At 67.2% G+C, this 12,647-nt stretch overlaps 1 protein-coding gene across 1 annotated transcript; it reads left to right on the top strand.

The window, feature by feature from the left end:
* Positions 1-455: 455 nt before the first annotated feature.
* Positions 456-12,096, top strand: MXD4 (MAX dimerization protein 4). Its single transcript, XM_024119246.3, has 6 exons — positions 456-723; positions 827-926; positions 4,531-4,560; positions 10,078-10,192; positions 11,162-11,324; positions 11,635-12,096. Exons 1-6 carry the CDS (start codon positions 471-473, stop codon positions 11,787-11,789), a joined length of 816 nt encoding a protein of 271 aa, XP_023975014.2. The 5' UTR covers positions 456-470; the 3' UTR covers positions 11,790-12,096.
* Positions 12,097-12,647: the final 551 nt, after the last annotated feature.

Genomic DNA, 12,647 nt, shown 5'->3' on the forward strand with positions numbered 1-12,647 from the left:
GTGCAGACCCGGCGGACCGACGAGGGTGTCCGGGACTCTCCCAAGCGCCCTAACGGGCCCTCGCACGGGGCCCGGCGGCGGGCTGTCCCACCGCGCTCCGCTTCCTCTCGGCAACGAGTCCGGCCGCGGAGCCCTCATTGGCCGCGCGCCCCGCAGCCGGCCATTGGTCCGCCGTACCTACTTTACATAGGCTGCTCTGGACCAATCGGCGCGCGTCGCCTACTTAACATGCACGCCGGCCGCCAGTCAGCGAGCGCGGGGGCCGGGCCACCACGTGCTGTTGCTAAGCTTGAGCTTCTAAATTGTTACTACCGCGGCGGGCCTATCGGAACCGAGCTTCGCATCTGTCAACATTCTCTGCCCGGCCCGAGGCGTTCGGCCGGCTCCCATTGGCCCCGGCCCAGCCGAGCGCCCGCCCCCAAAGCCGGAGTGCCGGCTTCCATTGGCTGCACCGGCCGTCGCTCGCCCTTATGTGTCAATTTGAGAGCCTGAGGCGGAGGGTGGCGGCCGAGCGCACAGCGAGTCCGCGGGAGTCGGGGAAGTGGGACCGCCGGGCGCGCGGGGCGGGCGGCGAGCGGAGCCGGCCGGAGCGGGCCGGGCAGCGGCCGCCGCCGTCCCGGAGCGCGCGCGTGCGCGCGGTCGGGCTGGTGGGCGGGAGGATGGAGCTGAACTCCCTGCTGATCCTGCTGGAGGCGGCCGAGTACCTGGAGCGCAGGGACCGAGGTAGCGCCCGCGCCCCTTTGTGCGGCGGGCCGCGGGCGGGCGGGCGGCGGCGGCGGGGCCGGGGCCGGGGCGGGGGCCCGCTGACCGCGCCGTCTGTCCGCAGAGGCCGAGCACGGCTACGCCTCGGTGCTGCCCTTCGACGGCGACTTCGCCAGGAAGAAAACAAAGGCGGCCGGCCTGGTGCGCAAGGCCCCGAACAACAGGTACCGCCCCCCGCGCGGCTTCCCCCGCCCCGGCCCGACACCAGGGGCTTACGCCCCCGGAGCGCCCTCCCCAGCCCAGACCCCAGCCCGTAGCCCGGCTGCCGCCGCGCGCCCCGGCGGCCAGCCTGGAGGAGGAGGCGCGTCCGGGCCGCGGCAGCCCCGCCCGGCCCGGCCCCGCCCGCGCCGTCGCCATCTTCCTGCGGGCCGCGCCTCCTCGGCCTCTCGCGTAAACAGTGCCACGCGTACAGCGCCCGCCGCCCGGGGTCTCTTCCCGAAGCAGCTCCCCGCCCCCAAGTTGTTCTGGACTTTTCCGGGCAGGAAAAGTGTTGTCAGGGGCGCTGGCCGGTGCCCCGTGGGTCTGGGGAAACTGAGGCTCGGCGCAGAGCAGCATGGAGCTGCCCGCCCTGACCTCTGCTCGCCGCGGGCGGGTGGGCTGCATCTCTCCGACTGTCTCCAAGGGCCGAGACCCGCTCCTGGGCTGAGTCCACCCACCCCCAGGGGTTTGCACGAAGAAGGCAAGAAGGAGCGTGGAGGCCCTGCCCTGGGCCCCCACCCCTCGCATGGTGCCCACTGCTCCCACCCAGCCTCCTGACACAAGTGAAACTCCAGCGAGCAGTGTAGGGGCACCCTTCTTTGGGTCAGAAAGCCTTTTCTAAGGGACCGGAAGAGGCTGCAGGCTGCAGTGCAGCAGCCTCTCTTGGTGCCAGTAATCCGCCCCTTCCTCTGGCCTTGTACCCAGGCTGTGGAATCCCGAAAGACGGCGTGCACATCCCTGGGTGGGAGAGAGGACCCTCAGCTAGGGCTCCCATGGGATTCCACTCTCCTGGCTGCCGTGGGGACCACAGCACACCTGGCACTGCACAGGGGCCCACTTTGGCCCTGGACCATGTCACCAGGCTGGGAGCTGTACTTCCAGGGGCTTTGGGGCCCCTTGGCAGAGGGTGTGGCTCATTCCTGTGGCCTACTTGTTCTTGGGAAACAGAAAGGCTGGCACAAGAACCCATCTCCTGTGACGTCCTGGCGCCCTGGGCCTGGCAAGGAATTGGTTTAGTCTCCATCTGCTCTGGCTGGACATGCCTCTGAGTCCCAGCCCTTGGTGCCCTGCTGGGGACAGTTTGGGAAAGGACATGCATGGGTGGGGGCGGGACACCACTGCCTCAGGCTCCTTAGTGAGCGAGCTGGGCCCTGCTGTTGGTTCTCACTTGTTGGTCCCAGGTGCCCTGCCACCCGTGGAAAACTTTGGGCTGTGACCTTTTGCTTCCGTGGTATAGGGTATCCAAAGCTGAGAACCGGAATCATAGCTCAGGTTCTCACGCGTGGGCTAGTTAATAGCCACCCCACCGCCTGAAGGAGACGTTATTTCTATCCTTACTTTAGGTCTGAGACACAGGGAGATTGAACTGCTTGCTAGGGCCACCCTCCCATCTCTAGGGCTCCTGTTCTGAGGTGGGATCCCGGCCTCCGACATTCTGCCAGGGTGGAGACCTTGAGGGCACCGCAGAGGGACCGAGAGGGTCTCCCGAGCCAGGGTGCACCTCCCTGCTGCTCCTCTGGGTGGAGCCCGGCTCCCCCAGTGCTTCAGGCACCCCACGGCTCACAGGCGGCCCTGCGCGGCTGTCCCGGCCCAGCGGGGCCTCGGCCAGCCCAGCCCAGGGTCCAGGGCGGTGCAGGGTCCAGAGGATGCAGAGCCCTGACTTGGCAGGGCAGCTCTACACCTCTAAGGCTCTGTGTCCCCCTGAGGTGAGGGGAAGGAGCGGGCACAGCAAGGACCAGCATGAGGTGTGAGCCACGGGGCGGAAGGGCAACGTGTGTTGGAGGAGACAGCGGCCTCCACGGTTGCCAGGGCTTCAGCAAGGGCTTTCGGGGGCAGTGGTTCAGCAGGAGGGGGCTGGAGCCAGCCTGCCAGGGATCAGGTCCTGCAGGGAAGTGGGCAGAAGGGTGCCTACTGCGAGGGGTTTAAGGCATGAGTGCACGGTGAAGCTGGGAAGCCACTTAGCACGGCCCTGGCCAGGGAGTCCCTCCCCTCCCCAGGCCACTGTGCTCCTGGGACCTGAGTGACCGTCTCCCCACAAGGCTCTATGAGTGTCTGGACCAGGGGAGGGCGTCAGGAGGACTCTGGCCCCTCTGCGTCCCCCGGCTGCCCGAGCAGCGCCCCGTCCGTCCAGGATGCGGTCCAGCCCAGCTGTGAGGGGCAGGCTGGCAGGCCTCTCTGCACTGAGGGACGCCCTCTGCCCCTCACACCCCTGACAAGTGAGCAGACCCACAGATCCACAGCGCCGTGCTGCGGTTCAGGCCAGCGAGGAGCCTGACGGCCGTGCCCGCTCCTGGCCCCAGGCAGCCCTGGCAGAGGTTCGGAGGCTCCTTGCCCAGCCCGTGTGACCAGCAAGGCCCTCGAGGCCCTGGAACCTGGGTCTGGAGGTTCTGAGGCTGCACAGGGCAACCCGGCAGCCGGCCGCCCTGGTGGGAGGAGGGGAGGCCTTGGGCCCCACGTGGCTGAGGTGGGACCGTGAGCCTGGCAGGTGCGCAGGCAGGCAGGGCAAGCCCGAGGGGTGGGGAAGGGAGACACCTACTCCTGGGCTCCCGGAGCGGGAGAGAGTGAGGGCAGGTAGGCAGGGGCGGCCGAGTCTCTGGGAAGGAGTGAGGGGTGGGGGTCGCAGGGCCTGGGCTGGGTGTGCTCCAAGGGGGCCTGGGTCCTCTGCTCCTGTGTGAGGCAGCCTGGGAAGCCTCAGGGCCCTGGCCGGCCCACAGGAGTCCTGCCTGGACGAGGAGGGTGACCTGGAAGCGGGAGTTGGGCTGCACTGTCTCCCCGTCACCGCGCTCCTGCTCTCCGTGGCACTCAGACTCTGTGCTCCTGTCTGAGGGCGGGCAGGGCTTGGGCAGCAGATGGGGCCGCCGCCCCCAGAGAGGCCAGTCCTGCCAGGCCCTGGCCCCTCAGGGACGCAGAGGGCCAGCCTCGCTCTCCCCACTGGCCCAGGAGCATCCCTGTCCCAGAGGCCCCCTTTGTGGGCTGACCCTTCCTGGGCCGGGACCCCTCTGTTGCCAGGTGTCCCCGTTGGCCTGGTGGGCTATGATCATGCAGGTGTATGAGCCGGATGGGGTGGCGATGGCGCTCTGGCTGGTGATCCTGGGCCAGGACGCCCGTGTCCTGAAGTCCTGCCTCTGTGGTCACCTGCCCTTGGCCTTCTGTGCCAGCCCAGGTGGCTCCCAGGACGCCACTAGCCTCGGGGACTGGGGAGCTGAGGAGGCAGGTGGCTCAGTGCCCAGGCAGCCTTGGAAGCACTGGGCGGCTCAGCCTCAGGACCGGCTACTGTGGCTCCTCGGGCCCGGCCCTCCCCTTCCGAAAGGGAACTGGACCCTCCTGCCAGCCGGGCACCCCTGGACACGGCTGCACCTCTGTGTCTCTCGTGTTTGTCGTTGGGTGTGAGGTCCTCCAGCTTTTGGTCGGTAGCTACTCACCTGCCCCAGCCCTGCCTGTCCTGGGCCATGCTGGGGCCCAGACCCTCCCCACACTGTCTGCAGGTCCCGGGGCCCGGAGTAGGGCCCTCGTCCTGTGCTCTGGTGGTGGGCAGCAAAGTGAGCTCTGTCTTTGTGTCTCTCTAAACAGGTCTTCACACAATGAACTAGAAAAGCACAGGTAAGTGATCTCCTGTTCCCCACGCTCCGCCACGTGAGCCTCCTGGTATATCCCACCCACCCTTCTGCTGCGGGGACGCTGTGGCCAACCCCCACCCCCTCTCCCTGTCTCTGGGTCCTGGCTATGGCTCAGCATGCTCCCGGGCTGTGCCCTCATCTTGGGAAGGGGCCTTCTTGACGGAAGAGGCCAGGCTCTGCTCTCAGGCACTCCCATGCTAGCAGGCAGGGGTGGGGGGCCAGGCCCTGCTCTTGGGAGCTCAGCCTGGGGTCCGGAGCCAGGTGGGGGGTCAGCGACTTGGGGCAGGCGCCTCGTGCCGTGTGTCCCTCAGGGCCGGCTCCCTGGAAGAGGAGCTCCATCTGTTTTGGGCTGGCTGAGCCCTTTTGGGAGCAGGTCCTTAGCCCTTAGGGTGCTGGCCTGCCACTGGGAAGGTTCAGCCCTCTTGGTCTGGGGGCCCTTGTGCCCCGGGGCCTGCCTTCCAAGGAGTTCCCAGCAGAGGAGTCTTGTCCACGGGCGGTGGGCTGGGCAGCCGGTGCCCGGCCGCGTGGGCCTGGTGGGAAGCTCTGGCCCAGGGCAGGATCCGGGGGAGTCCACTTCATGGCCACCCCTCGGCCACAGGGGTGGGCCCATTCTGGTCCTCCTCTGAGGGGTTGGGGGGCTTGCGGTGAGGAGGGCCAGGGGCAGCACGGCTGCCCGAAGAGCCTCTGCCCTGCAGCCCGAGTCGGCCCCAGGGCCCTGTGCTCTTGACTGCCCTCCTCTCTCCCTGGCTGGCTCAGCCCGCTGCTGTAGCCCCAGGCCTCCCTCTGCAGTGGGGACGAGGTGCCGTGGACAGGCGTCCTCATGGCCCATCGCAGCCGGGCTGGTGGGAGCGGTGTGTGTGAACAGGGGCCCCAAGGGCAGGAGCCCTGAAGCCAGGCCCAGGGGTGACTCCCTCCCAGAGGGGTGCTCTCGGCAGCTTCCTCCTGACCGACCTTTGCTCCCTTCTCCAGGATGGGCCGGTTCTTTCCTCCTTTCTTGGCTTGGGAGGGGTTGGGGAATGGGGGTCTGCACCCAAGATGAACTCTCCCAGGCTGCCCTGGAGCTCGGCCAGCCCTGTGTCCCCACCCCCCGTGTCCGCACCCACGGCAGTGCCGACTGCTTCTCCCCCGGGATCAGGGCCTCTGCTGGGCGGGCGCCGAGCGGGGACAGAGCGCTCTGTTCTCTGGAGGAGCCGCACTTCCTGGACTGTTGCTGTGCGTTTGGGGGGTTCCTGAGAGAGCGTGGAGGTGGGGCAGGTGCAGGGGCCTCTGTTCCTGGCTGGCCCCTAAGCAGGTGTGGTCCGCCCTGAGGAGCCCACAGGCCTGGGGCTTGGGCCCCTGTTGGGGCCCTCGGTCTCGGCTGGACCTGTGGCTGCCTGATGCCGATGCCGGATGCTCCTGGTTGCTGGCCACAGGAGGGGCCGTGTGCCGTCCCCAGGAAGGAAGGAAGCACCTGGCTGGGTCACCCGGCCGGCCCCAGGGAGGCTGGCCCTGGATGCCGCCTTCCCCGGGAGGCAGGCCATGTTGGGCCTGCGGGACTTCCCCTGCCGGTGCTTGGAGCTCGGAGCCAGTGGCCCACCCTGGGCCCACCCTAGCCTGCCCTGTCCCTCCTCCCCGCCTCCCCGTCCCCCAGAGACAGCAGCTCCAGCTGGTCTGCTCAGGCCAGTGCTTGGCTCCTGACCCCGGGGACTGGGCCGGGGTCTGTGATGGCCACGTGTTCCTTGGCAGGATGCTCCCGCCCAGGCTCAGCTCTAGGCTTTAGCTTTTGTCGGGGGGACGGGCCCTCAGCATCCCCCTGGCGGGGCAGGACCCATCACAAAGGCCAGCCCAGGGCCCTCAGTGGAGCTGCCCGCCTCTCCCCAGCATGGAGATGGTTATTCGGGTCCTGGGTGGATCCTTCCGAGGGAGGCCTGCTGCGCAGCTGCCCCGTCTGCCTGATGCAGCCACACGAGACCTCACAACAGCTAGGAAATACAGGGGGGCAGGGAGGACCGGGCTACCTCGCTCCCCGTCCCACCCCCTGAGGAGCCACGGGTGGGAGTCCTTGTCGCCTCTTCCCCGAAGCCAGGCTTGGGGAGGTTCAGAGCGTGGCTTTGCCCGGCGGCTGGGGGACCTGGTGAGGGAGCTCTGGGTCCTCCTCTGAGGAGCAGGGGGCTCTCGGTGAGAAGCTGGGTAGGCCTGCGTCAGGGCTGGGCTGTGGCCGGACGCACGGGCAGGAGCTGCCGTTCACAGATGCAGGTCTGCACGGGGTTCCTTCAGGAAGTGGCAGGTTTTCAAAGCTCCCAGGAATGCTGGGCGCAGCCGAGGGGCACTGGCGCAGGGCTTGGGCACTGTAGCTGCTTCAGAGGAGGGCCCAGCGAGAGCCCAGTGTAGCCCAGGTCCTTGGCACCCCCTCCAGCTCCGGGGAGGTGGTGGCGATACCCACTCCCCACAGGGGTGGGACCCTGGAGCTCAGATGGATGGGGGCCTGCCCGGGGCCCCACCGGAGCTGGTTCCCAGCCCTGCAGCCCCGCCGGATGCTCTCCGGGAGTTGGCTTGGTGTGTCGTCCGGTGTTGAACATGGCACGGCTGCAGCCGACGGCCTCTCCTTGTCTCTTGAGAAGCCTCTGCCTTATGATTTCTAAAGCGGTCTGTTCGTGGACGTGCGAGGACCCGCCTGTGCCCCACCCCAGAGACAGCATCCTAGGCAGCGGGGAGGCCAAGCCTGCATCCTCCGCCTCCTCCTCCACACGGGTACTGAGGGATAAGAACGGAACTTCGTTACCTGCTATTTCCTAACTTGACCTTTCCCCGGACGCCCCGCGGGCCCCGTCTGCCTGTGTCCGTGCATCCTCCTCGTCCCCTTGGCCGGGTGCCCGCACAGGCCATGCAGCTGTACCTCAGGGTTCTGAGTGATGGCTCTCCGGTAAACACAGACGGTGCTGCAGTCTGCTGGGTCTGGTGCTGGGGCGTAGATTTGTGGGGCCGAAATCCTAGATCTAGAAATGCCGGTTGAGGGCTTGAGTCGCCTTGGTGGCCCTTCAGAACTTCCATCCCGCCGGGGAAGCCGGAGCTGCCTTCTAGCCAGCTCAACAGCTAGTTGCACCTTTTCATTTCAGCCCAAATTACCATCTCCTCGGTAAGCTTTCCCTTTCTAGATCGCTGCCAGATGGAGTTAGTTTTGTGTTAGGTTAGCTGTTTGTGTTCTGCAACTTGCCTGTCTGTGTCCTTTGCCTGTTTTCACGTTAAGATACTCCTCTTTTTAATTTTGGTGTGTATGAACTCAAAATGGCATGAATACTAACCGTTTGTCTTTTATGTGTACTGCAGATGGTTTTTTTGCTGTTATGTTTTTTACCTGTGTTTTTTCTTTCATGTACAAATATGTCTTTTTTGATTGTAAAAGTAATGTGTGGGTTTTTTAGCATAGAAAATCTGGAAAATACAAGAAACGTACAAAGCCAAAGAAATAAACGTTGCCAACCATGTCACGTGGAGACGCATGCTTCCTGCTCTTCATTGTGTCCCGTGGAGTCTCTCGTGTGCGTCTGTTGCTTTATTTTTTGACCCTATCTTGGGTCGGTTGTCACATAGGTGGTTTTGTATCCTGATATTTTCACTTCTGTTCGTGATGTGAAAATGTGGAATATACTGAAATGATGATATGCTTGCCTCTGGGTGGTAGAATTTGGGGGGTGCTTTTCATTTATTTTTTTCTCTTGATTTGCATCTTCCAATTTTCCACAAAGGTCACGTACTGTGTATGTGCTCAAGTGGTAGATTGTAAGAATTGCCATTTGCCATAGATGACTGGACAGGGGACGCCCACTTGTGAACTTGGTGCAGGTGGCGGGTCGGGGGTCTCTGATTGTGAGCTGTGCTTGAGCACACAGCGCCATTTGCCGGCGGGGGCGGGGGGGGCTTTGCGCCTCCCGCCCCACGGTCCCGGCACCTTGGAGGTGGGGAGGCTGAGGCTGCCGGACCCTGGGGGCCATGCGGCAGTGAGCCCCCTGGTGTGCCTCCTTCCGCAGCCCTGTGTGAGCGTGGGGCAGGGCTCCTCTCTGAAGATCCTCCAGCCTTGAGGTGGACCCTGGGGCCTGCTCGGAACGCAGATCCCCGGTGTTCAGGCTTCAGGCCCCTGCTCTGCCTGGCCTGCTGGCCGAGTGCAGCCTCAGTCTCGTGTTCTAGAAGTTCTTTCTAAGATCAAACTCAGGTTCACCGGGAAAACTCGAGGCCCCGGGAGCCAGAGGCTGGGGTGCCGGGTGGGGAGGAGGTTCGTCAGCAGGAGGGTGCCGTGTGGACGTGGGTGACAGACGTAGGGCCCTCCTCCCGTCGGGTGGGGCTGTTATCGTTGCTCTGCAGATGGACTGCTGCCCTGCACTGAGCTGCCCACTCCCTCCCTGCACTTCGGGGGCCCCTCTGTCCTAGGGACATGGCCATTGCTGCCCGATTTCCTTCCAGAGTCTAAGGGAGCTGGATTTGCCAGGGCTTTGGAACATGGGGGATGACGGGGGGGCCGCCAGGGTCGGCGCCCTCGCTGGAAGGAGCGCGCCGACACTGGTGATGGGGGGGCGGCGGTTCGTCAGAGCCTGGCGGGGAAGCCTGCCGTGTGCCCTTGCGGTCCTCTCCTAAGAGCTTCGCCTAAGCAGGGCATCTTTGTTTGGAAACCACCCGGGCAGCCTGCAGGGGCTCCGGTGGGTCACGTGCCATCAGTGTGCTCTGGGGGTGAACCTTGGCCACCCCGTGCCCCCGCCCCCCCGCGGCCTCTGCCACCCACCCTCCCTAGACCAGATGAGCCAGGGAAGAAGGGCACATCCAGGTCACAGCTCCTCGCCCTGTACGTGAGCAAATGCTGTTGAGTCGTACGGTTCCGGTTCCGTGGGAGAAACTGCATTCATCTGCATGGACGTGGGGACAAAACCTAGAACGAAGCAGTTTCCAAAGGGGTCCCAGACTCGGGTGGGAGGGGTCTGTCCTCTGCCTTCCCTGCCTTGGACGGACTCCTGTTTCTGTGGTGACGACAGTGGCCGGAGAGCGCCCTGCGCTTGGCGCGGTGCGGCACGGAAGGCTCGTCGGGGGCGTCCCGGACCTCCGCCCGGGAGAGCATGACCAGCGCCCTGTGCCTCTCCCCCCTCCACGTTTCCCCACACCGCCTCCTGGACCCCACTGGGGAGGGTGGGGACAACAGGGTGAGCTGGGGCTCTGGGAGCCTGGCCGTAGCACTCGGAGGCTCTGGGGGCCATGATGGGCTGGCCGGCCACACGGGCCCAGCCACAGGCCCCGCCCTTTTACTGGGGCTTCTGGAGGGCCGTGGGTGCCAGGGTGCTCCAGGGGGCTGGGGGCGCCGCCCGCCGGGCTGGGAGGGGAGCCCGGGGAGGGACCCTCGGCAGGTCCGTGCGGGCTTCCGGCTGGCCGCCCCCTGCCCCCACCCCCGCCCCCCAAAGCTCTTGGGCTGCTCTGCCGCACTGCCACCGTGCCGGGCTGTGCCGCCCCCCCCCGACCGTTCCGTCTCTGGTTCTTTCAGACGAGCCAAACTCCGGCTCTACCTGGAGCAGCTCAAGCAGCTGGTGCCCCTGGGCCCCGACAGCACCCGCCACACCACGCTGAGCCTCCTGAAGCGTGCCAAGATGCACATCAAGGTGAGAGGGCCGCGCCCCCATCCCGCCGGCCCCGTGCCCCCTGGGGAGGGGCCAGAGGGCCCGAGGTGGGGTGGGGAGCCCGCCCCGCAGGTGCACGGCGGGGCCAGGGTGGGGGGCACGGTGGCGGGAGCCGCTGAGGGTCGAGGTCGCGGCAGGCGCAGGCTGGGTTTTGTGGGGTGGGGGTGGGAGGCGGGGGCTGCACGTCGCCCCCCGGGCCCTGGGGTGGCAGGTGGCAGCAGCTGGAAGGGAGGCCGGGGTTCCATGCCGGTGCCATCGTTGGAGGCCGGTGGGAAGCAGCCGGCCCCGGCGTGTGGGGAGTTTCTGGGGCGGGGGTAGGGGTTGCCCTCCAGGGGCTGGCGGTGGGGTGTGGGCTGAGTGAGACGCTGCCTGCGGCTGGCCCCCCACGTCTTAAGACTGAGACCTACGGGCTTGGGGGTCTAGGGACACTTGGGCCAACCAGGGAGGGTCTCGGTCTTCCTGCCGGGCCCCCCCGAGCCTGCGCAGGTGTGGGCTCCCCCAGGCAGGGCAGCAGGAGCATTGAGGGGGCACAGCCGGTGCCCTGGGCCCCTCATGGAGAGGCTGCGGCTCAGTACCTGGGAGGGTGTGGAGCAGTGGGGCGGGCAGGGCGGCCGGATTGTGCAGGGGAGAGCCCCTGTGGGCAGGGCTGTTGGCTGGGACGGGTGCCGGGCCACGGCTGGGCGGCACCGTCCCAGGGCTTCAGGCCCGCACGTGACTCCGTTTGGCCAAGCTGGCTGGTGGCTGTAGGCCTTCTGGAGCTGGTCAGCGGGCGCAGGGCACGGGGCTGGGAGGTGGCACCGACGTAAACTCCCGGGGGGCGCCGGGAGCGGGGGCCTCAGGCCTCTGGGGCCCAGGCCGAGTGGGGATGGGAACATGCCCCGGCCCTTGGGCCCTGGCGCGTCCCGGTGGCCGGGGTGCCCCGCCCCGGGCTCATGGCCCCCGTGCCCCCAGAAACTGGAGGAGCAGGACCGCCGGGCGCTGAGCATCAAGGAGCAGCTGCAGCGGGAGCACGGCTTCCTGAAGCGGCGCCTGGAGCAGCTGTCGGCGCAGAGCCTGGAGCGCGTGCGCACGGACAGCACGGGCTCCGCTGTCTCCACCGATGACTCGGAGCAAGGTGGGGAGGTGGGGGCCGCCTGCGGGGGCTTCGGGCCTGGGCGTCGTGCAGCCCCGCGTGGGAAGCTGGGAGGCTGGGGCCGGCCTGGTGGAGGCCCGGGGAGGATGGGTCGAAAGTCCCCGGCACGTCAGAGGCCCGTCGGGGCCCCTGCGTGAGGTGGCAGAGGGGACGGGACGAGGAAGGTGAGGCGTGGAGGCCAGGTGACCTGCCCACGTGAGGGCCAGAGCCGGGCTCGGGCCCGGCGGCGTGCCTCGGGGGGCCTGGCGGGCGCTGGCACGGCGTCCGACCCCACCCCGTCTGTTCTCTGCAGAAGTGGACGTGGAGGGCACGGAGTTTGGCACCGGCGAGCTGGACAGTGTTGGCAGCGGCAGTGACGTGGACGACCACTACAGCCTGCGTGGCGGCTGCAGCCACGGCAGCTACGGGCCCCCCTGCAGGCGGCCTGGCCGCCCCGGCCTCTCGTAGGCCCTGCCCTCTGCTCCTCGGCCCGCCTGCCCGCCCAGCCGAGCGTGTCAACCCTCCGGTCCTCGAAGTCTCTCCACGGGCCCACTGCTGTGCCATCCTGGAAGCTCCGGCTGCCGCCTGGGCTGCCCGCCTCCGCCCGCCTGCCGGTCAGGGCCTGCCGCGCCGCCCGCTCCGCCCACCCAGGCAGGGACCCCTACGGGGAGGCGGGGCCCAGCTCCCACGTCCCGGAGCCCAGCATAGCCGCCCACGGTCTGTTCTCAGATTCCTAATCATTCCAGAAGTATTAAACATCGTTGCTGCAAACCTCGGCGGGCGCCGTGTGGGGGCTTAATGACCAGCACGGGGAGCTCAGACCCCATCCCCGGATCCCAGGAGAGAGGAGTGGACCGAGGAAGGCAGGCAGGCGTGGCTCTCCGTCCATCCGTCCATCTGCCTGTTGGTCCACGCAGGCTCCTGAGGCGCGGACAGAGGGACCCACGAAGGGCGGGACTCGGGTGAGCACCCAGGGGCAGGTGGGCGGCCGGGGCCTTTGCACCCCCAGGTGTCCGGAGCCGGGGCTGGGCTTCTGGGGGCTGCCAGGCTACCCCACTCCGACCTGGGCGGCTTCTGCTCCGTCGCTAGATCCCTCAGATGCACACACGCACGCAGCCAGGCACACGTGCCTGCCCGCGCACACGCGCACACGCGCAGACACACGCGCACACACGCAGACACACGTGCACACACGCAGACACACGTGGTCACTGGACCCGGAGGTCCTTGGCAGCCAGAGGGCACGTGTCCTGGGGCCTTCAAGGGTCAGTTGGGCAAATGCTGGCCCGCGGCCTGTGCCTGGCTCTCCCTCCCCCCCATCCCCCA

The sequence above is a fragment of the Physeter macrocephalus genome, chromosome 7 (assembly GCF_002837175.3).
Source record: "Physeter macrocephalus isolate SW-GA chromosome 7, ASM283717v5, whole genome shotgun sequence".
Taxonomy (NCBI): Eukaryota; Metazoa; Chordata; class Mammalia; order Artiodactyla; family Physeteridae; genus Physeter; species Physeter macrocephalus.

Coding starts and splice junctions, on each gene's coding strand:
- MXD4 (XM_024119246.3), top strand. CDS start 471: ATGTGTCAATTTGAGAGCCTGAGGCGGAGGGTGGCGGCCGAGCGCACA. Junction 4,561..10,077: donor AATGAACTAGAAAAGCACAG/GTAAGTGATCTC, acceptor TGGTTCTTTCAG/ACGAGCCAAACTCCGGCTCT. Junction 11,325..11,634: donor CACCGATGACTCGGAGCAAG/GTGGGGAGGTGG, acceptor TGTTCTCTGCAG/AAGTGGACGTGGAGGGCACG.